Source organism: Ixodes scapularis, unplaced genomic scaffold (genome assembly GCF_016920785.2).
Source record: "Ixodes scapularis isolate PalLabHiFi unplaced genomic scaffold, ASM1692078v2 PGA_scaffold1__304_contigs__length_218370807, whole genome shotgun sequence".
Lineage (NCBI taxonomy): Eukaryota > Metazoa > Arthropoda > Arachnida > Ixodida > Ixodidae > Ixodes > Ixodes scapularis.
The window spans coordinates 148,577,566-148,601,655 of record NW_024609846.1 but is presented as its reverse complement, the minus strand read 5'-3'; the positions used below and the strand labels follow the sequence as shown (position 1 = coordinate 148,601,655).

Genomic DNA, 24,090 nt, shown 5'->3' with positions numbered 1-24,090 from the left:
CACCTCGTTGCCAGAATATTCTGCTCTTTGAAAGACGTTTTGTTTACTTTTAGGACAGAAATCAGTGTACTTTGTTCAATGGGTACATCCACCAAGGAGGCATTCATTATGAGGGCGTCTGATGGAGCACATCACACAACAAAGCATGTGTGAAAGGTCTGGACGCTAGCACAATCTGAATGACTAGACAAGCCCATCATGAAAAAGGCTGCAAAAAACACTCACAATCAAGCTATCACTTTCCAGTTAAAAAAACCCAACTGAAGTATACTTTATTTACTCCAAACACAACAAAACCTGCAACTTCCCTTCGGTGAAGTGCAAACTGTACACGTTTGGCTGTGAACGTTGTGCGCTGCACTTACGTCCGCATAGTGCTTAAAAATGCCCAGTTATAGAGTCTACCAGAAGACAAAAAATGGCAGAGCACCGTGTTCCTACTGGCCTTCTCTCAACTTCATCACCCGTTCCTTTGTGAAGAAAATCTTTATAATGTAGCTGAAAAGAGAAATGAGAAAGATTGGAAAGGAAGAACGTTAAGCATAATGAGTCAGGGTAGCATGAGGCCGATTCATTGGGCCATGTTAATAACAGCACAATAGTAAAGAAAAGGTTGTGAGACTTCTTCAATTTTAGTTACGGGAATTGATAAAACGAGCTGCCAGGAAAACCTCTCACTTAGAACCTCCTGAAACAATATTCGGGTTGTCTGAGATACACTCTGGTGGTTCTTTCATGGTCCCCAATTTGCCTCAAAATTCACCAAACACACTACACAAATAAATAACTGAACGAGAAACCCAAATGTTAGGCCGATATAATTTTCGTAGAGAAATCGAATTTACACTTTCAGTCCTCGCTGTCTCTTTCAAACTGGAAGTCTCTACTGGCAACAATAAAAAAGTGATGCCAGCGGCAGGCAGGGGTTCACTCTTTCATCAGTAGAATTTGTTCCCAACAGATTACAAGTTTGAGGACGTCGGGTAAATGCTTTGGAAGCTTGCTCCGGCACCCGCGCAGCAGCACCAAACAAATGTGTGGCGTGTTTTGTTTTCTAGACTGTCTGCTCGACCTGCAATCCTGCTGCCAGCAACGTCACGAGACGGAAAAGCCGAGCATATTTGATTTGGTTTGGTTTGATTTGTTTGTTCTCTCCCCTTCCTCCTTTCTGTGTTTATTTCTCTTTCTTCAGAGCAATAAACTTTCAGTTGTAAGTCAGCGCCCTGTCTGTGTGTTTCTTCGACCTCGTCCTACGTCCTTTTTGCGCTGTTCCCTCCAAAGAGCATATTAAATGTTGGTTTTCCCATCGGTTTCATTAGCCAATGTTACAATGATTACTCAGAGTTTTTTTAGTATTAAATACCATGCTGACAATTCATATAGTAAGTCGGGGTGGTTTAAAAAATTGATGCAGTACCTACTTTTAAGTTCAGTAGCAATAAGAGAGGAGGAACTTCAGTCTCTTTTTTTCTCCTCACCATTTTAGCGGTATTAAATCTACAAAAAACGCTGAAATACTACGACGGAAACAAATTGTGATAGACTTTCATTATGGTTTGCTTGTTTTCAATTAAGCGTATTTGGTACATTGATCAGAAAAGAAGTAAGCACTGCAATAAACAAAAACTTTTTTTAGCAATATGCAGCTACTATAATAATTTGAATTGGAATCATTAAATTAATTGTACATTCCAACTGCAATGAACACCCTTTGCGAAGCATCACCACTATGGTATGTTGCTAAAAGCCCCATCTTGCTCTCATGCCAGTGGCTATTCCACTTATATAACTGTCATGTAGCTACAGTCTCAGCGCAACCAGCATGGGCTTATCTTTTACATCTACACCTCAACAGCAAAATTCTGATAGTTTTTATAAGGACAATCGGCTCTCTCACATGGTTGACTCATGAGGGCAGACTGGCAAAGAAGAATAGAATTGGCACAGCTTGGAGCAAATGGCATCCCCGCCATTTGCATGAAGCTGTGCCAATGTGAATTGGAATGGTCTATTACAGGGGTGGCCAGGCAGACCTACCGTAATTACCCGATTCTAGCGTGCCCCGTTTTCATGCGCAAGAAAAATCGGTGTTTGTGCACAAAGAACAAGCGAACCATTGAATCCTTTCCGGGTCGGCTTGCTTGCGAAGATCTTTTCTCTTTGCTTTCGCCAGTCACGAACACAAGTTTCGGGCACACCGAAAGTACGCGAAGCGGCTCAGTTGCCATTCGTCTCGGCAAATAAACAAACTTTCTTCTTAAGGCCAACCTTGTAATGAAAATGCCGCGCCTTAGCTGATGCAGAGGCCATTTGAGCTCCGTAAGTATGAGTTGTCAGTCTTGGCGACGCTGACAACTGACAACAAAGCAAATAACTAAAGCAGCTCCCCAGGTTCCGAAATTCAAGACGAGATTGCGACCACGAGACCATGTGTGTTGCACTGTTGCGCAGAGGCTACGCCGCCATCTTGTAATAGCGATGACAGTGAGACTGCCGGTAGCGCGATTTCAGTTTTTGTTTCGGTTTCGTATCCGATTGTACCGCGCATGCCATTTCTAGCTGTATTTTTCTTGAAAAAATGGCGCGTTAGAATCGGGTAATTACGGTACGCAGAGAGCCATAAAAAATAGTAAATATATTAAGTGAAGGAACACAGTAAAAAGGGGGTGTTGCAGCTTTCTAAATTCAGTTTGGTAGCCACACTGAATTCTACACGTAAAACGATTGCTCAACATGTTTCTACTGTGCACCCCCATTCATGAAACAAGCACTTAACCCAAATGACGTCGTTGCTGTCCCAAGCAGCGTTTGTGCGGGTTTTGATTTTACTGCTTTTATTGTTAAAAGGAGTACCTCACACCAGTACGAACGACGGAAAAGCTGCCAAAATGCAAGCGGTCATTTATTCTATAACTTTTCCCTTTTTATCTTGCAGGGGGAGGCGGTACGCTTATCAGGGTGTCGTAAGTTGCACCTGAAGCCGCAAAGAGCTGCAGTTTGGCCACCCCTGGTCTATTACTTTAAGAGTGGTTTGCACCTAAGGAAAACTTGATTTCAAAGCTAGTACTCACTTCCTGAAGATGCTGGGCATGTATTGTGACAGGTACATGCTCAGCAAGATGGGGTTCTCCGAGATCCATACTTCATCCATCTTGTTTGCAATTGCCACCGCAATGAGTTGTGCACAGCGGTCGGTTTGCATGAGCCGGGACTGGGGTGAGTCTTTCATGTTGTACGTCTGCCAAGGGTTTGCAAAAGGGTCAGACAAAGAGTTCCGTTCGACTGACGTCGAGACCACAACCTAAGGCTGCCCCCCCAATCGAAACCAGTTTAAAGAAAAATTAACGCTCCGTAATCCTTAAAGGGGTGGTGTAACATTCTTTGTACCTCGTGTGAATGCCATTTACAATGAATCCCAGACGTTTATAAGCTATAAAACATGCATTAATTTTTATCCAAGCACCAAGTTAATAGAAAAAAAAAAGAAAATCAAAGAAGAAAATGAAAGGCATTTACAAATCTTTGTAATGCAAAATTAGAGTGCAGCTCTTGAGGAGGAGGAGGGGAGCCCATGGTGGGGGAGGGTATGCCCCTCCTCCGTACCCTTCTCCCCTCCTCCTCTGTAACCTCCCCTCCTGATCCTGCATACCTTACCCCCTTCCTCCATATCCCCCCCCCCCCCCTCCCACGGCGGCACCACTATATGCGGAAAAGGACGCCCAAGAGCTCCGCTCTAAGACAAGCAGTGTTCTTCCTCTCAGCTCGCAGCCAGAACAAGCGGCCACGTGTTCTGGAACCAATTATATGGCACAAATGTTAATCAAGAGCCCCGCACTGGGGTTGGCAGAGCACAAGGACGTATGTCGAGTTCCAGACATTGTTAGGGATTGGCTATTGTCATCATCGGAGCGACTGAGAAAAAACCACTGCACGAATGCTTGTCGAACCATTGATTGTTGCGAGCCCAAATGGAGTGCTCACGCAATGGTTGGGTCCAATCTACGAGCTGAATTTAAAAATCGCTGCTCGGATACACTGCGACCTCCAAACAATACGTCATCAAGCTCTGTCAAGAAAATATTATAAAATAAGAAAATGCTCAGTTTTATTTTTGAAATTACAAATGGAGTTGCTTGCGAGCATACTTAGGTCTCACTAGTACCAGTAAGCACGCATAAGGTGAAGAACTTTCCAACTGTATATTGTTGCACCTCCCCTTTAAAAGTATCAACGGTGCAACAACGGGGACAGAGTAAAAAATGACTGACAGACGACTGCAACGTTGTTCGTCAGTCTTCCTTTACTCTGTGGTGTGCGCCTGACAGCCGTAGCGGTGGCCACACATTCCTCTCCACTGACACATGCCCCAGACAGCGTTCTCGGAACACCCCACGCGCGACGAAAGCCGACGCCCCCCATGTCCCCCCCCCCCCATTTGGGGACCGCCACTCTCCTTTCGGCCGAGGGAGGGACGTGTTGCATGGAAGTGCCGGGAGAGGAGGACGCATGGAGGACCGTGCACCAACCTACACATTATCGGGCAACTCGGCTGAGGAGCCGCCAGGGTGCACACAGAGTGAAGGGCTATGGGTAAAGCACCCAGCACTACCAGAACATCTAGGAGAGACGGTTTGGGACTGGCAGCCAAGACCGACGCCGACGTCGCGTCCCAGATTAAACGTCTGCCATGTAACGATCGGTTTAAAAAATTATATATACTTTAGTAGAACGAGACCCTTTCCTAGAACTCGGTCTGTGCCGTTGCACCGTTTGTACTTCGGACGAACTACCAACTGGCCCAATTGTCGCCTGCTGCATTCGATTTACTCGCAGTTCGCGCACCCGCCTCACTCTGTGCGCACAGTCAATATTCGATGTACAAGCGCAGCCTACCTCGAGACACAACTGGAAGTACGCTGCCCTACACCTCGCTTAACTGCGCCACACTTTTCCGCACCCGTGCAGGCTGGTATGGGTAAATCGAATCCGCCCATTGTTCGCCTTAGTCCTACAAACAATCGGGAAACAGGACGTGCAGCGCGTTTTCGGCAATATGTACATTCCCACAAATGGGGCGCGAGAAATTTAGTGGTGTCGCCTGACTCGGCAATGCACTGTGGTGTCGGGCGATCTCGAGTCGTGTGATGGCACAGTGGCAGGTGACACTAAGTCATGTTGCACCGTGCGACGTGGTCACACAATGTCGAGTCCCGTGACCGCTGTCACGTTACTGAGGGCCCTGAACACAGTCTGCTAAGTTTGGTGAACGTGTGGCAATCTCTTACAGTGCCTCGAGTCACACTTTTCTCGGATGTCTCGTAAACAGGGTGCGAGATTGGGGCGAGGCACCAACCTGGCCGGGAACGGCGGTGAAGGCCCTCTCGCGGACTCTCGAGAAAACAGGGCCGGGACAGGTGAGGGTGACATCCAGTCCACCCAGGATCACGCCCTCCAGCCGCAGACACTCGAAGTAGCCCTGCAAATCGGAAGTCGCATTCAACACCCCTTGTGCCTGTGCCCGCCGGCACCCTGGAGGTCAACTTTACTATAGTCGGTTACAAGTCAAGAAGGTAGGAGAAGCTCCTCCCACAAGTGTGATGCGCCCTTTTCAAATCTCTCCGCAGTCGAAAGAAGAGTTCACTGGAAACGCTCCTTGTTCCGCTTCAATGGATTCCCACTTGTCTCCGATCCCACTTTTTACGAAAGCGACCTTTGTATTCATCGGAGAGGGAACCGAGCCCCTGAAAGCAGCCTTTGTATCCATCGGGGGGGAAGCTAATCCCCGAAAGTCGTATTTGTTTCCGTCGGTGGGGTAGAACTCTAATCTCCCTCTCGTGGCTTCCACAGTGCTAAGTCAAAGTGGAAAGATAAAGCAAATATGTACAGAAAGGCAAGACCCTCCTCGCGCGTTGTCCGCGACGTCACGGAAACGGTGGGACGCTATTGGATGCAAAGGTGGCGGAGGGATATCTGATTCCCTTTGAGGGGCATTTGCCGCTACCTTCTTAACCTGTAACTGACTATAGATGCCCTTTCTGCTAAAAGTCATTCTGCTAAAGGAGCCAGTGTCGTGCAGCCGGCAAAAATTTGTTAACCGCCGACGGTGGCTGCTTTGGGGCTGGCCACTAGTAGTTGAAACCATAACCGTCCCCCCAAAAGGCATCCATAATGTGAGCTGTGTGTAATGATAAAACAAAAATGCATGTATTTACCCAGTTCATCCCCAAATATGTTGGATTGCCTACATATATAGGGTTGTTTGCTTTCGAGTAGAACCCGATTTTACCAGATTTTTGCACCCCAAACATGTTTCAGGAGAATCGGGTTAAACCTGATTTCTCCCCGAATTCCAAAACCACATAACCAACCTATTTATTTTTACGCCGCACGAAGTTTGCGGTGCACACACACTAGCTAGCCTACCTCGGTACAACGGTGACCTATAGTTTATTTCGCAAGCTGCGTGCAGCACTATGGATGCCACACGACTCTCAGCCACCCCCCTACAAGCGTGCCTAACTCACTGTGACATTCTACGGAGGCAGGCTGAGGAAAAGCGACAATAGGTGTTGGGGCCTCGGAGGGTCATTTCCATCCCCCCGCTGTGCAGGGGGAACCGCCTCGGCACGCCACATAGCTTTGGCCCTGCTGCACGCAGCTTGTGAAATGCACTATCAATCCCCTTCCAACCCCTGAGGTGTCGACGCCCAGCAGGGTCTTTCGGGTAGCATGGCCATCTCTCTGGGTCCAACCCTCCTCACGAAGAACGGCAGAGTCAGTCAGTCGCGTAAACACATCGGGAAAACTTCACAGTTTTATTCCATAGCGAAAAATCTGATCGAAGACGACCGTCCCTCGAACGGTCAGGGTTTTTTTGACACCCGAGGGAGAGGAGGATTCCGTGGGCGGAGATTCCTTTGAAGCGACTGACGGCAATCGGAGCTGAAAAACCCTGTTGTTACCAGCTTGAAACAGACTCCTAAATTTAACGCGTAAGCACTAAAAAGCTCGTGATCGGCTCAAACTAAAAAAAAAAAAAGATTGTATTACCGAGTACTTTTGTAAATTTAACCCGAAAAAACCCAAATTTCGAAATGTTTCCACAAAAAACCCGATTTCTCCCCGATTATCAGCTTAAAAAATAGCACCCGATTTTTACCCCCCGAATTTGAAAAAATATAAAACCCGAAAACGAACAACCCTATATATAGTGGGGTATCCCTATTAATAGGGTCAGTATACTATAAGATATGACTATTACAGTTGCCGACCGAATTTCTGAACTTTGTGGGGACCGAAAAAGCGTCCAAATAATGAAGCAGCCCGAAATCCGTAGATTAAATACTTGGCTTTATTGAGCCTAAGCGGATTTGAAAAAGTCACGAAGTGTACCTTGTTTTATGTTCTGCTTGCGGGCAATCACGTCCACTTGTATTTGCACCAGCGTCATATCCTCACTGTGCACATTAGACAGCAATGTTAACACGTTTGTTGTCCGCTGTTGATGGCTGCAGGCGGTCATCGTCGTCGTCAGAGGAGGTGTCCGAGTCTTCTTCGGGTTGTGCGAGGACTTGGCGCACAATTTCGTCGTCCGTAAGTTCTGCGCACAGTTTGAGGTCTTTGTTGAGGTCTGCAAATGCACGGAATGTAGCAGCATCAGGAATGTTTATTCCACTGTCGAGCAGGTTGGCGAACAGAAACTCGCCGACATCCACTGCTCTGGCGACGTCCTCGGCCTCTTGATGGTCCAGCCTTGCGTTATCAGCTAGGGGCTCTTCACTGGAACAGAAACCTGCGTGGTTGAAGCAGTGGGCAATTGTCGATGGTTGAACGGCCTTCCACACATCCGTCAGCATCTTGATTGCTGCATGGAAGTTCACAGTATAGCCCTTCCCGTTGTCGAAGCAGAGGACCGTGCAGCGAGGCAGACGAGCACGATAGTGGACTTTGATATTTTGAATGACCGCCTGGTCCACTGGCTGGAGCAGACTTGTAGTGTTAAGGAGCAAAAATTCAAGACGGACGGCTTTAAGGTTGTCCACAGTGCTGTGGGCTCTGCAGTTATTGACGAACATCACCACACGTCGCTTTCGATGCTCGAACACCCGGTCTAGACGGCACAAATAGTCTTCAAACAAGCAGTGCGTAATACACGGCTTGGTGTTGCGGGAATACCACATGGCAAGCTCCTCCAGATCGTTGAAACTCCTAGAATCGTTTGTCGAGCCGACAACGACGAAGGGACTTTCTTGTTGTCGACGGAAAGGTTTTTCATCCCTTCAAAACACCTGGGGTTGTTTGCCTTACCGGAGAGGAGGAGCAGCAACCTCTCGGCGCCCACCGCTTTCGCCCCGACCATAACAATGATTCTTTCCTTGCTGTGTTTTCCTCCTGTGCAGGAGTCACTGTCAAAACAGTGTCCGGTCCAGTAGCATTTTGAAAAATAGGACGGTCTTGTCCCAACTGAAAACATCTTCGGGGGAAGATTCTTGCAGTAACGCCTTTAGCTTGTTCAGGCAATAGTCCGCGACAGTGGTCTGGTTAACGACTCCACTCTCGCCGCACACTTTCTTAAACGAAATTCCATGTCGCTTCTTAAAGCCACGCAAACATCCATCAGTGAACTTAAAGTTCACAATGTTCATTTTCAGAGCAAGAATCTCTGCTTTCTGTTTGAGGGTGTCACTTGAAACTGGAAGGTTCCTGGAAAAAACTTCTTTAAGCCAAAGTTGCAGAGCTTCCTTTGGGGCCGGATGTTCTCCTTTTCGGTCGTTCTTTTGGTACTTGTTGTGCAAGCTGTCAAGTGCAGACAAAATCTCTTCACTGTCTTTCACATAGTCGGATGACGTCTGCTTGGACAGCTGAAACTCTTTCGCCACGTCGGCTTGCGTCCATCCATTATCTAGAAGCTTTAGAATTGCCGCTTTCTTCTCCAGCGTCATTGTAGAGTACTTGTGTCACTTCTTCGGGGCATCTGGCGGAGGTGCAAGAGGCGGGGCCTGCCTGAGGTCAAAAACCGCAAGATGTAGGTGCGAAGACGTACTCCACACTTTATAAACAGTGACTGGCTTTGGTTGGAGATGAAAAATCGACGAAACAAAGAAACCAAGACGATAATGATAATGACGATGCGAAGCAACAAAAAAAATGCACACCAGAGGACATTTAGTGGCTGGTTAGGCAGCATTAAAATAGTACTCTGCCAAACCTATCCAAATCCACCTGAACCATCAAGCCAAGCCCACGATCAAGCCAGTGAAAAAATCCAAGATGGCAGCCTCTTGGCGGCTGCCACTCATACTTTAGTCCAAACAATTAAGCTTTCGGGCTGCAAACGATCCGAAAAACTGGTCGTTAATATGTACTACTTCAATTGGTTAAGTCACGGTTTTCCATCAATGTTTGGAATATCGAACAATTCCTAATTATCGGCGTCCGAAAAATCGGTCGGCGACTGTAGTAGCACCTTATTCAGGGCGTTCCGTATGCCTCAACACCATGTTGCACCAGTAAAATTCAAAGCCAAAATATTGTTTCATGGTTCCTTTTCCTGGGTGCTGAAAGGACGAGGAATCGCGGGAGAAAATGAACCCGAACAAAATCCAGAACACGACCAAAATCTTTGTGCCACATGGTGTGCAGGTAAAAAGACAAGGTTGTTTGGTGCAGCGGTTAGCATACCCGACGGGTATGCTAACCGCTGCACCAAACAACCTTGTCTTTTTACCTGAGAGACCCTCAGTTTGGATCCTGGTGCCGCCAAAAATTTTGTCTTTCGGCGGCTTCGTAACAATTGTTCCATTTTATCAATACGGTTCATTCACCCGCATTACATCCCCTTTACAGATCCCATAAGATGATGAAAATGCCCTGTGATTAGGCTCCTGACTCTCGCCGGTGATGCTATAGTCTTCCAGAGCACACAAACAAGAAAGCATGCATGCATATGTGGTGGGACAAAAAGTGAGAGGGCCTCTGGAGCGCACCTAGCCCGTACCATGTGCCACAAGCATCATATTGTCACGCGCGTCAACGAGCGAGCGCCTCGGTGGCTGAGTGGTTACTGCGCTTGACTCTTGTGACTCCCAGGAATCGCCCAGGGTTCGATTCCTGGGAGCGCCGCGTCTTTTTATTTATTCTTTCAATTTAGATTTCTCGTAATTTCAAGAACCGTGTTGTTTGTTCTAGGTCAGAATGCTCTACGCGCTGAATCTTCTAGGCCGATTGTTCCAGAAGCCCACATATGTACAAAAGGGGCCCTGCGTAGCGAGCCGGAGTCAGTCTCGCCCCAGCGTTCAACTCTGCTGCCCGCCGACTTTGATTCCCGCCACGCTCTCCTGTTATCTTCTGTTTCCTTTTTACTTTTGGGCAGAAGGATGCAAGGGTTAGCGCACCTGACAGGTAATTAGGAGACCCTAAGTTGGAATACTGAAGCTGCCAGCATTGCGTTTCGGTAATTTCGCAAAAAATATTCCATTCTATTTCTACAATTCACTCATCTGCCTACTGTACATTACATTCCTTAGTTGTGATTTGGTGCTACCGCTATTTCCTATTGTTAAGCGGATACTGAAATGAAAATTGAAATAGACCTCTCACCTTTAGAAACACATTTAACACAATCAACAAAATCTCCTAATGACAATCGCACATTTGTATACTGAACGGACGGCTATAATTTTTGTTCCAAATGGTCGACTCCAGCGAGCGCTTGAAAGTGCAGCCGTCGGAGAGTGCGACGCGTCTTGGGATATCCAGCGCTTCCGGAGCGCTCATGACGTCGTCTTTAACTTCCTGGGTAAGGCAACGGCAAGGCTGGCATGGTCGCAAGCCTCTCCGTTTGGTGGCTTCAACGTGTTACGACCTGGCCGTTCGAGAGGCCAGCTCCCTGTCCCCCCGCAGGAATTAAATAGGTGCCGGAGAGAAGGGAAACCTGGTTCAACCAAATTCGACACGTCTCGTGCGCGCGCAGCTTGCCGTCATTATTTTGCGAAGAGGCGCAGCTTTTATGGGAAGTATTACGTAACAACAATTGGGAATGCCCATCGGGTGTAATCTGGTAATCGGGTCGTTTGTCTTAAATAATGTTTTGGCGTCTTTTCAAGCAAACAATTGATGTCTCAGTGGTGCGGCCAGACCGTGGTTGACATAAAGACAATAAAAGAAGGAGCCAGAGTTTCATTGCAGTACCCCTTCAATTACAGCCTTTGCTAGTTTCATGACCCACAGTAAATATTGCGTAACGACATCGGTGAACGAGCATTGACACCTCAAAATGTGCAATGTTTTTTTTTGTGCGTCCCAATCCAAGCAATTAGCTGTTCATGAGCACACAAAATGAACCAATGATAACGATGACAATGAAAAAAAGGAAGAAACAGCTGCATAAAGAGTTGAAGTTTTAGATTAGGATAAGAGGTTGGTTTCTGTCAGAATGTGCATGTTTCTAGCCAAGTTTCCTCTAAGCAACCTAATAACTTATGCGACCCAGGAAGGCAACCAGGCAACTGTCGTGGTGACAGCTAGTGCCATGGACTTAAGGTGGCCACCAGGAGACACCACGCTGAGCGGCTATATTGTGGTTCGGCGCTTACCCGGAGTCACTTCGGTCGAGGGCCAAGCTGGCCCGCGTGTTGTCCTATTACACATGTTTGTTGAACTTGTGCTTGGAGGTTGCCTAGTTCATTCGTAAATTCACGAGGATTTCAGTCCTGACTGGTGCAAACTGTGGGTCGCAGGTTTCACGAAGTAAAGCACGAGAAACTATTTTCCGGGCATCAAAAACAAGACAGATCCAAACATGCTGTCTTTTGTTTTAAAGAAGTACTCATGTTGGAAAAATAAACATAAAGCTCAGTTACCTGAAGTGCGTGCTTTGAACCAGTGTACGTCGCTGAAAATGGGGCACCTGGAAGTAATCGAGGAGGAAGCAAATAATTAGGAAAAATAACTTCAATAAACACGTAGCTGGAGCAGATATAAAGACGAATACCTCAAAGTATGACCTCAAGGTAGGGGTGTCATGACAAAGCGTGTAGTCATGTGCTGAGAGCAGTGTTCCCACTAAACACACTACCTAAATGTACGGGGTGATACCACTAAATGTAGTACATGGCAGTATAATACATAACTTGTAAAAATCTTTGTATGATCCTTGAAACATGCTTGCATCACTACAATCAGAACCCAAAACTTGAAAGACAGTCTGATATGGCGTCCGCATCCTGTATCGTCGCGGCAAGTAGTCGGTGATAAAGGGTAACTGCGACTCGCAGACATGTTAGCTTCAGAAGGAAATTTTAATTTTTTTTTTCTTGTTGATGTCTTACAGTTGTGTAAACTTTCCCAGAATGTCAAATCATAACACACTTTTTTTTCTTTGCTGCTGTGGTTTATGTGAACAGTTATAACTACGTACCAGTCTTGAAACAAATTTTCCCAACTCCATAAAGGAAATAGACACCCGTGCTCACACTGATCAGAGAGGCTCTAAAGAGCCTCTCTGATCAGTGAGACGCTTGAACCAATGATTCTACCACTCCAAGATAGACAATTGAACCAATGTTTCTACCGTTCATACATATTAACTGCCCCATCTTCCCAGGTCTGCTTCCCCGTTAATAACTCCGCTCAATATTTTCGAATTTAGCGGCGTGCCTGAATTGCAAGGTGCAAGCTTTTTTTTCTCTATATTGTGTGTAGTAGTTTTATAAATACCGTGCCTCAAAGTTTGGTTTCGGGCGTCTACAGCAAAACCGAAACTATCTGCCAGAGGGATGGCAACACTGATCATCAGCTGTACAGCCGCAACACGACGTTACCGTGGTGCTGCAGTGCATGGTACAGTGTGCGAAATCCACCGCTTCTCACCCGCGACGTGACGTCAGAGGGGTGCTGCGGTACGCGTCGCCCAGTGGTCCTTGACCTAAGGCTAACCCACTGTCAATCGCTAAAGATCAGCTGGTCGTATCTTTAAATTTGGCTTTGAGTATGCGGCTTCACTTTGGCATAATATTTCGGCTACGATCATATTTCGTGCCACTAAAGTGATATACCAGTCTTTTATTTTGGTTTCGCTTTCGAACGGAGTGGCCTTTTAAGCATAGTGAGGCAAGCAAACTCAGTGCTGTCAAGCAGGGCAGGGCGATGTCAAAGATCTACATGTATCTTTGATAGAGTCTTTAGATACAATAGAGCGATGGCTGAGACCCCCCACAACTTGAGGACGGGAGGGGAGGAGAGGGAAGGGAAGGGGGGGGTTCATTCATTCATTCATTTATTTATTTATTTATTTATTTACTTCACGGGCATTAAGTAAGGGGGGGGGGGGGTGTAACCAGGGATTTATAATTTGGCACCATGCATATGTATTAAAGCGCCGTAAGCACCACCTGGCTATGTATCGATATTGACGATGCAGCCTCGAAGTATTTTGTATTTTAGGGTACTATAAAATAAACAACCCAATTTTCGTGAGGACATTTTCTTAATTTCATTACCTTAAAACACTTTCTTTCAGTTGCATTCTGGAGATTCCAAGCAGATTCAGAAACACCATAAAAGAATTCTCCTCAAACAAAAATCAAGTAGTACACAACCTTCAAAGTTGCAGCTAAAGCAGCATGATTAAGAGCGAGGTGAGCAGTCTCAACATAAGGATGTTGCCTGCCCTGCACACGCATTTGTTGGAAAACTAGAAAGGGGTAATGGTGGCGTCTGCAGCCTGCGGTTCATGTCGAAAGCTGGCCTTCCCTTTATCAAAATATACAAGTGGGTGAGAGGTGTTCTGGAGCTTCCAGATAGACGGTGCCAGTGTGTCAAGCAATCATAAAAAAAATGTGACGCGTTTGAGCAGGGTTGAACATAAATGTCTGAACCAGACTTTCTGAAAAAAAAACCTGCAACGCACTCCCCACACATGGCACGGCGTTTCTGCCCACCCACACTCACCGATCTTGCCGGCCACGCTGCTCGTGACCACAACGTGCCCGTACTGGCCCTTCTCCTTGAAGTGCTTCACCACGGTGCGCGTCAGGCACACGGGTCCAAGCAGGTTCACGTCGAGCATTTCCCTGTCCACCTCCAGGGGGATCTCCTCGAAGGCGGCACGCTGGCTCCGACCCGCATTGTTCACCAGAATGTCCAGCTGTGCATAGACAGTCAAGGGCAATTAACACACTTGCGTCAAGTCCGACCGAGTGCGACTGCAACGGCTCGAGACATACGAGTTGCTATGGCAACAGCCGCGTCGGCTCCAACAAAACTACTGTTTACCCCGTTCTGTAGGACCCCACGGAGCTGTCACCATAGCAACCCATACGTCGCAAGCCGTTGCAGTCGCACTCGGTCGGACTCGACACAAGTGCGTAAACCAACCTCTACTGTTTAGTCAGCTTGCCTGTTAGGCTCCAACCTTTAACGCTTTCTGTACCGTGCCCGTCAAAATCGGTCAACTCTGTTTGACGATTTGCGAGGTCTATTGCAAAGCCTCCGACGCGTTTCTGGACAAGTCACGGCATCCGGTGGTTAGAATGGACACTCTAGTTCCAGTTTCCGTGTGGTTCTTTTTTCCCCCATGAGACTACGATTTATCGTAACCGAACACGCAGCCGAGGAAGGGCACTCCGTGCTGCGAACATTGTGTCCTCGTCGCGCGGTGCACCTTTTCGGAAGCGTTGGAAGTCTCGCGATTCGAGGCCGTCTGCGGTCGATTTTTTTGTTGAGCATGAGTGAGTCGAATCATTGCATTTCAGTTCTGACAGCCACAATCCGTAAAGTAAGCCCGGAACGTCAACAACTGCGCGTCGGTAAGGCTTGTTCTGGTTTCGGTTTTGGTTTTCATGTCTTTTGCTGGTCTCTTGTGAATGTCTGGGAGGTTTGTGCTTGTTGCCAATGCATCGGGGGGTTAGATATAGACTTTATGTTAAGTTTCTGCATAGTTTTAATTTTTCCCACGAGGTACTTGTTTATTATAATCAAATGTGCGGCCAAGGAAGAGCGCTCCTTGCCCGGCGTGCCTCCCCAGAAGTGCTTGAAGCCTCGCGATTCGAGCGTGTCTGCGGCCAATTTTGTCAATGACACTAGCACGAGTGAGTCGTGCTAGTGTCATCAACTTATTTCAGACAAAATGGAAGAGGAACAATGTGCCCGAAGAAATGTAAACACACTCTAGTACAATTTCTGTTAATTTGTAGATACATTAACCAAACCTTTATTTTCGACATTTCTGTGACTCGACAAAACCAGCTGCCTCGCACGATTATCAATATGATGATGCCCTTCAACAAACAAAGCCTGGACATTGGCTTTACTGAATGCTCGTGCCTTTACATTCTACTGCAGTGCACTAGGATGTTTTGCCCATGCACAATAAGAACCTGTCAGTCATGGGGTATGGAAAAAAATGATTGTACGAGCTTGACACATTGTTGTATGAGCGTAGAAAATGTGACACATAACATAATTTACACTAAAACCGCCGAGAAACGTTCACAAACTAATGCTTCTGGGAATCTCAAAATCTCACTGGACGTCTTGTGACGAACATTAACTCATGGGACTTCAATTCCAGCCACCCATACAAAACTAGGTGGCCTACCTTGCCGTAACAGTCGAGCACTTTCTTCAGCTGCTCTTCATGGCAGCCAAAGTCGCAGATGTTGAATGGGACGGTCAGCACCTCGGCCCCTCTGCTCTTCCCCAACGCTAGAGTGGCCGGTGGAACAGAACAAGGAATGCGCAATTAGACGACCCGTGCTTCGGAACACTTGCGTTATAGGAAGCGGTACACTTCCAGTAACACAAACATTATAAAGACTGGCTCGCAGATTTGTGTTTGACCATGATTGACTGAGCTACGACCTTTCGTGACGGCTTGCGACGCGATGACATGCTCGTGCTGTCTATCGGGTAACCATGGAGCACTTCGCTTACTCATCACTCTATCACGACAGGCTTGAAATGATTCTGACAATGTAAGAGACCATTTTTCATAGATGGTGAAAAGCCCTGATCTTGCAAATACCTACTCTCGAATATTCGGAAGAGTTACACGCAGACTGAATGGGTTTCAGGACTATCCGATAGATGGCACGAGTGTGTCGTCTCGTCATAGGCCGTCAAGAGTGATTGTGACGCTCTCGATCAGTCAAACTCAGGTGTGTGAACCAGCTTTAAGAGAGAAATTCACAGGCATTCTCTCACCCAGCTGTGATTGGTGTACCTGAAGAGGTACACAAGCTTTCAAACAGCAGCAAACTAACAGTACTAAGATTTCTAAGGGATAACATACCACAAAGTGCAATTTGTACCTCTAAGAATACTGCTTAAAAGAAGAAGTGTGATGCATCCCTCACACCGCTGTAGAAAAAATGAAGTGTATACCATCACGCATATTTGTACGAAACAACTTGATACAATGTTTCTCCTCATTTTAATTGGGGAGGAGATCAAGGGGTGGCGCTCCCTAGCGGCCACCTCGGGAATTAATGCTGTGTGGCCAACAATCCCTTCAACTGCAGTCATTAGTGCATTCGCTGCCACAGAAGACGACGATGTCAGGCTCGTGAAAGATGCTTGTAACATTATTCTTTTCTCCTAAACGCATCTAGATAAATGTAATCTAGTCCCCTGTTGCGTTCAACGTCATCAAAGTCCTCTTGGAAGGCAAAACGAGCGCATGTGTGGCAGTGGCTGATTTAGAGGGGGGCTCCACGTGGTGCTTCAGCTTCTATTACGTGGAAGCTGAAATGCCAGCTGGATGGAACTACGAAAAAGAAGAAAACTAGCTTTAAAATTAAGGGGCCCAACCAATCCACCACAGTCAAGCTTAATCAGATTAGAGCACCACCCTTGCTGAGCTACAAGCACCTGGTGCCCAAGTTGGCAGTGGTTGTATGGCAGAAAAAGCGGTGCCATGATCTCACGGAGACCAAAGCTAAGAATAAGTTTGGAAAGAAGTCCTCTAAAGCAAGCAAAGGGTTAGCCTCGGTGGTTATTTCGGCTTACCCCTTTAGGTAACACGTAACTGTATTAATGAACAAGTCTTCAGCAAGAAAGTCGTAAACGTAGAAAAATGTTTGAACAGCAGTAGAGGCTTTAATACACGACGTTTCGGGAAGAGACTTCCCTTCTTCAAGTGTGCAGAAAATACACACTTGAAGAAGGGAAGTCTCTTCCCGAAACGTCGTGTATTAAAGCCTCTACTGCTGTTCAAACATTTTTCTACGTAACACGTAACCTAAGGTTCTGGATTAAAACCTAACCAACAAATTTCTTTGCCATCTCCGTTTCTGCCGTCTCTTCCGCTTGGAAATAGAAATGAAACCCTGAACGCCTTTCATTTCTCTATTTTCCGTAGGGCTGGGCGTCGATTAAAAAGTTTAACCCGATTAATTGCCACCCCCTAATCAACTAATTAATTGGTTAATCGGTTTCATTCCTTCCCATGCATAATAAAGGAAAAAAAAAGTTAAAATTACTTTTCTTGCCTTTGCTGGACACTGGATAAACGGTGCAATGTAGATTTTTGAATTTTAAATCAGCCTTGATGTGTAGTTGAGCACAGTCAAAAGACACTAACACTTACAAATTATTACTTCAACGTGGAAGCAAAAAGGTTTGTTGATATTTTCCGGCAACAGCAAGTTCCTTTGACAGTTCACAATGGTCTCTGCTGTGCAAAACTGGTACTACTCACACGCATGCGTGGGATATGTATAACCTTCTCTACTTGTTTGAAGTTACAAATCTTGCTCCTATAGTTAAGTTTAGGTCAGAATTTCACCTACTGTAAAATCTCGAGAGATAGCCCACGTAAAAGTGAGAAACAATTGGGTGAAAATAAGGAATGGGTAACTTTAGGTGTGCAATCAAGAAAAGTTGAAATAATGCTATTTTTAGATCATGGGTCTCTGTCAAACTTGTCATCGCGGCGAGCGGCAATGAAGCAAAGATGACTGTACTTCATAATCAGCAATGCTCACTTATGTCCTGCCAAAGCTAACTAGACGCATTTATGCCAAGGTCATCATTGATCCGAACGCTACGATTACTAGGATTGAGCTATCTTTGGTGTTTAAAAGTAAATAGCAAATCAAGCCCCCCAAAAAAGGGGTGGGTTACCTTACACAGGTGGGGCATTTCTCAGGATTTTATGGTAGGTTTGCTTTCAAACAAGGTGTACTCGTTCACATCTGCTTGATGAAAGCATTAACTTCTTATGTCTTTTGTTTGTCAAAATATAACCGATTAAGCAGTTAAAAGAATTAATCACATTGAAAGCATTCATAGATTAATCTGTAGGTTAATCGACCAAGTGCCCAGCCTTAGTTTTCAGAGAGACTTTCGTGTCGATCGTGCAACCATACAAACGGTCAGAGTTTGTATGTTATACAGTTAAGTCCGGGGCGCTTGGCAGGTAAGGAGATGGAGCTCTACAGAAGATATTAAATGTATCCTGTATGTGGAACGGTGCTCGAGCACCACTGTCATGTTTGCACTGTAACGTGCAGTGCACTCTCTATGATATATCACTTTAACAAACACAGTATGAAGGAAATAAAATCGATTCCTCTATATTTGTTTTTCATCCTCCGGGACATTAAATTGGATTATATTCGTGTTGTGAGAGACAATACAAAGGATATGCCTCTTATTTGTTGCTTATACATTTGTTGTTCACAGTAGGAATAATTAGTTGCTCAGCTAAAATACCATCTGAACCCTTCAATCTCACTCTGGGTGTCTGCTAGCATCTCGAGAGAAGACCGTACCTAGGCAGTTCTCCTTGACTTTGTTCAGGTTCTCAATGTTGGTCCCCGAAAGCGCCAGACGTGCGCCCACTTTGGACAACTCGTAGGCCAGGTACTCTCCAATGCCGCTGGAAGCTCCGGTGATCCATATCACCTTGCCCTTGAGTGTGTCTGTAAAAAATAAATGAAGAGTCATAACCTCAGCTGGTACAAAACTGCAGGTGAGTCAAGAGACGGTAAACAATAGTGTACTATTCTGGATACTTTTGAAAGAACAAATCACATTCCAAAGGTGTATGTGGATTACTAGCCAAAGATATCTTGAACTGCCCATAGACCTACTTCACAAGGGTGCCGCCATCTTGAAATATTTTCCCTTCCAGTATGGATGAAAGCATTGTTTTGCCGTCGCCACGCCAACAGAATTCATTTAGGATATAAGTGTAAGCATGAACCATTCTCGTTTTGTCTCCCCTCTATTTTTTTTACTGTTTGTAGGTAGAATGTTTTATTATTTTTTCGTCGCCCATACCGGATATGCCTACCAGGTGGCTGGGGACGAGAGTAAGCAAAAAGTGAAAGACGTTTACAACACCCTGTAACACCGAATTAGAGCGCAGCTCTCAAGGAAGAGGAGGGAAGGGTACTGAGGGGAGGTTATATACCTCCTCCATCCTCCTCCCCATCCCTGCTTCTCCTCCCCTCATCCTTCAAGCTCCTCCCCTCCTTCCCTCCTCCTTGCAAAGAGCATTATGGGACATTTCCCATAATGCACCGCGCAGGAAGGAGGACGACAGGGAGGGGTGGAGGAAGAGGGGGAGGATGAGGGGGAGTGGAGGAGGGGAGGTGGAGGGGAAGAGGAGAAGGGAATAGGGGATGAGAGGAGGGGGAGGAGGAGGAGGAGAGAAGGGGGAGGAGGAGAGGAGGGGGAGGAGGAGGAGGAGAGAAGGGGGAGGAGGAGAGGAGGGGAGGAGCTTGAAGGCGCACTGCCGAAGCTTGTGGAGCGCCGAGCGAAGGGCGTAAACACATGGGCCATGCACCCTCGCCCCTAGGCTTACTTCCAGGCAGTGCAGCCTGTACCGCAAGCCACGTGCTCCTCTGTTCGCATTTCATTTCCCAATAATACATATACTATCTGGTAGGACTCAAATAACAAAAGTGTTCCATGTTATTTTTCGGCAAAGGGAAAAAATGCATGCACATTTTCCCATAGGAACGCACAGGAGCACCGCAAGGGTAGACAGGTTGCTGTCTGCTTCAATTTGCCTCCCGGAAGTCGCATAGACACTAGCGCCAGTTGAACCTCTAGGCACTGTGCTCAACGAAATGAAATGGACTGGCGGAGCCTTGCATACCTGCTGAGACACCTGCCAGAAGAAGCCGTGCAATCCGGTGCCGCGAATTGCACACGCACGTAGCTGAGCCAAGCAGTCAGGAGCTGCTCGTGCTTGGGGCACAACCCCATCCCTCCGATAGGCGATTACTACATTACTACAAAGCATGAATCTCAAGATTAACCGCTTTCTTTAATAATTGCATTACACTCGCAATTTTATCTGTCCTTCAAGACGTCAAGTTATATTGTCCGTAACTTATAACAAAAGAAAATAGCGAAAAAGGAGACACGTGCAAGGACACTACTCGTTTATTTAGTACAAACAGCGTGATCACTGGGAGTGGTGGTCACTTTTTAATGCGAAAGCATTAACTGTTCCATGGAGCGAAGCCGGCATTGTCTGTCCACCGAAAAACACGCGTCATCTGGCTCCATAGCAACGGCGTCATCGTTGCTAAGGGGTCAGCCGAACTGCTGGCGGCGCAGTGGGAGGTGGGGACGCGGGTATGCATGGGCCTGACGTGAGCATGTGCCGCTCAATCGTATGCTCGAGGACAACGCTGTCCTTGGCATCGTCCTTGAAGTCGTCCTAGGCGTCGTTTTCGACGTCATTCTCTAGGCGTCATTCTTGAAGTCGTCCTCTAGGACTTCATCCTCGACGTCGTCCTAGATGCTATTCATGATGTCCTTGCCGTCAAATATGCCAGGCCCAGAGCCGTATATTTGGAGAGCATGGCCATTCATTTGTTTGAACAGGCGAGCATCTCATGGCCAACCACAGGCCACGAAACAGCCCCGAGCAGCAATCGTGGGCTCTAAAAATATGACTTAACTAATTTAAGCCGTTTTAGTGTTGCCAGAGTAAAAAGGGTGGTTGAAAACTTGTTGCATGTGAGGTTTTCGTCACGTCCACATTCGATGGCAGAATAAATTAATGTGCGCTCCAAACAAGAGCAAACTGCGTAGTTGCGATCATTGCTGCTGATTTGCTATTGACGCCATTGTCACCGAGACGCTGAGATTGAACATTTCTATTTCACGATTTAAATGTTTCCAATATTGTGACCTCGCAGCTTGCTGATTGGTCGACCCCGTGTCACACTTCTAGTTTACGCTTTAACCGCAAGAGGAATATTCGGCGCTTGCGGCGGTCTTTGCTCCGCCCATTGGCCAAACTCTCCCAATATACGGCGGCTCTGGCGAGGCCACGCACTCTGCTGGTCCATTTCGTTTCGTCAAGCACTGTACATTATAACAATTCTATGGCCTTGACTGCAGCACTAGCTCATGCTTTTAGCATGCGCGGCTAACAATGTCTATACTAGAGCCACTAAATGAGCTGCGCTTAGAGTATTGGCACTCTGTTCCCCCAGTGTTGTGGGCGTCGCCATTTTGGTACTGTGCAGAGCAGACGCAACTGCCGTCAACATGTGACTTCCTCAGCATTACATTCGGTGCTAGGGAGCTCATTTAATACTGCTTTGCTCTGTCTCAAACTGTTTAAATATTTGTGGAGGATGGAAAAGCGTTTCCTGTGATTTCAGATAAAGCTTCAGAAAACTGGCAACCATGATATTTAGCCACAATATAGGCAAGTGTCGTTACTCTACGGCGTAGCTTATTTAGTGGCACTAGTCAATACTAAGGTGAGACAAAGTATAGTATAGACACTTTTAAGTGTGTTGCCATGCCCCACGTGTGCACAAGAACATGTTTTTTTCTGCATGCATATAGCATCTACAACGTAAAAAGTCAAGCTATATCAAAACTAACACCATATTTATAAAAAAAAATTTATTCAGTTATCGTAAAAAATAATAATAATGAAGTTTTCCCCTGGGGCATATCGTAGATAATTTTTTCTCGTGTCTAGCCATGAGGTAAGCATTAAAGCATATATAAAAAAGATAACAAAACAATCTATCAGTAGGGGTCAAGCGCCCAGACAGCAATCCTTATTTTTTTTTTTTTTTTTTATGACCCTTTTGGAAACGTCTCTTATCGGCATACAGCGCTATCGCTGCTCGCTCGTGCGAGCGTCGACAGAGACGCGGTACGATACAGCTTGCTTCCCACGATTATGAGCGTGCACACGTTTCCTTCCTACTTGAGCGCACACTCACCTACTGAGCGGCCAAACTTGGCCTTAAATAGGAGCGTCAAGTCGGCGTCCACAAACTTCAGCCAGGCGACGAAGGCGGCCAGTAGAGGTACTCCCAGCATAAGCACGCATGATACGATGCAGCACACCATGTTTGGAGGTTGTACGGAGCACAAACTTCACAGTGGACCCTGTCACGCAGCCCGACGGCTGTCTACTGGACACGAAGGGTCCGAGGAAAGTCCCGCGTTAAGAAACGCTGCAATCCAGTTCAAGGTAGCGGACGCTCAGTAGCCTACCGAGAAGGAAACAAACGACGAAAAATGTAGCAGCAGCCGACGCACGTATCTGATAACGACACAAACGACACAAACAGTGCGACATCAGCGCCACAACGAGCATAGGGCTAAAATGGTAACGTATTCGAAACCTACGGGAAAATCTCTCGGACTCATAGGGCTGAGCCAGGCCGGGCTGATATTCATGCCTGACGATAGATGACGTCACCGTTTCTTTGGGCGTTTGTGTGGTTGGGGGTTGTCTGGAGTAGTCTGGAGTTACGGGTGATGAAGGGTAACAAAACTGGTGAAAAGGTTGAATTACCGAACGCAGCGGGCGCGCGTTTTTAAATGGGTGTTTTTCCGTTTCCTGCTCTCACGTTTTTACAACGGTGGAGGGTTTAATGAAAGAGGAGGGGGGGGGGGGGAGGGGGGGGAGTGAGAGGAGGAGAACGCTTTTCTTTTTTATCAAGCCCCCAAAGATAACTTTCTTTTGTGGTAAGAATTATGCGGCAGCTTCTTTAGTTTTTGGTGAAATGGCAAATATTAGGATCTGGGAAACGCTTTGCCCATGACGTTACATCTAGGGTGCCTACATGTTTCCGCCGCTCCGCAGCGGAAACATGTAGGCACCCTAGTTACATCCATCTGTGCGTCAGTGGGAGGGGGCTTAGGGGAGGGGGGGGGGGGGGGGAGGGTTGGAGAGCGGACTTCTTTGGGTGCAGCTGGCCAACACCTCCTAAAATAAGGCCGTAGAGATCTTCTCGTGACGTCGCAAAGGAAGGCCATCGGGGGCGCGCGTCGAAGCGAAGGCGACGCGCGTGGATCAACCGTCGTGACGCGCTTTTAGTCACACACGCGCGTCTTAAGGCCCGTTCACACTCTTGCAACCGAGTACGACCGAGAGAGACCAGACCGGTTTTTAAGCCTCTTGCGATCTCTTAGGACCAGCTTTGCTGCCTCGCATCCGGTCCTAAGGAGTCGCTCTCAGTCGTACTCGGTCGCAAGAGTGTGAACGGGCCTTCATTAGCTAAAATGAAAGCTGCACATAGCAACGGGTCTAAAGGCCCGTTCACACTCTTGCGACTGACTTCGACCGAGATAGACCAGACCGGTTTTTAATCCTCTTGCGACTTCTTAGGACCAGGCGCGCTGCTGCGGAGCTGGTCCTAAGAAGTCGCAAGAGGATTAAAAACCGGTCTTGTCTCTCTCAGTCGTACTCGGTTGCAAGAGTGTGAACGGGCCTTAAAGGCCCGTTCACACTCTTGCGACCGAGTACGACTGAGAGAGACGAGATCTCTTACAACTTCTTAAATGTTTCTAGAATGAGGGGACACACTGACATTGTGGCGCCATCTATGCGGTGACCCTAGAACTGCATTTCACAAAAGCGAAGGTTTTGCGGGATTTCCGAGGTCAAATGTGCGTAATACCCATAGAAAGGCTCGTTTATAACATTGACAAAAGTTTTTCGAGCCAAAAAAGAAAGGATATTGCGCGAGAAATAAAAAAAATATGCCGGACCGCCGAGTTTACACTGCTTCCCAATAGATGGCGCCAGTGTGTTCTCTGGTTTAAGAAGTTTTAAGGAACCTAGGTTTAAGAGGTCGCAAGCAGTCGCAA

The 24,090-nt window shown here is 46.8% G+C and overlaps 1 protein-coding gene across 1 annotated transcript; it reads right to left on the bottom strand.

Moving 5' to 3' along the window:
• Positions 1–239: 239 nt before the first annotated feature.
• LOC115323665 (dehydrogenase/reductase SDR family member 7) lies at positions 240–22,581 on the bottom strand. Its single transcript, XM_029984048.2, has 8 exons — positions 22,212–22,581; positions 18,774–18,923; positions 15,599–15,705; positions 13,951–14,146; positions 11,862–11,908; positions 5,354–5,476; positions 3,072–3,238; positions 240–498 (listed from the first exon to the last, which is right to left on the bottom strand). The coding sequence occupies exons 1-8, from the start codon at positions 22,339–22,341 to the stop codon at positions 438–440; spliced, it is 981 nt and encodes a 326-aa protein (XP_029839908.2). The 5' UTR covers positions 22,342–22,581; the 3' UTR covers positions 240–437.
• Between the last annotated feature and the right edge of the window lie 1,509 nt (positions 22,582–24,090).

What these genes read in the sequence shown, in the direction of transcription:
- LOC115323665 (XM_029984048.2), bottom strand. Translation starts at nt 22,341, where the DNA reads ATGGTGTGCTGCATCGTATCATGCGTGCTTATGCTGGGAGTACCTCTA. An exon ending in CAAGTTTGGCCGCTCAGTAG is followed by an intron (nt 18,924 to 22,211) that starts GTGAGTGTGCGC and finishes TATTTTTTACAG; the next exon opens with ACACACTCAAGGGCAAGGTG. An exon ending in TGCTCGACTGTTACGGCAAG is followed by an intron (nt 14,147 to 15,598) that starts GTAGGCCACCTA and finishes GTCTATGCACAG; the next exon opens with CTGGACATTCTGGTGAACAA.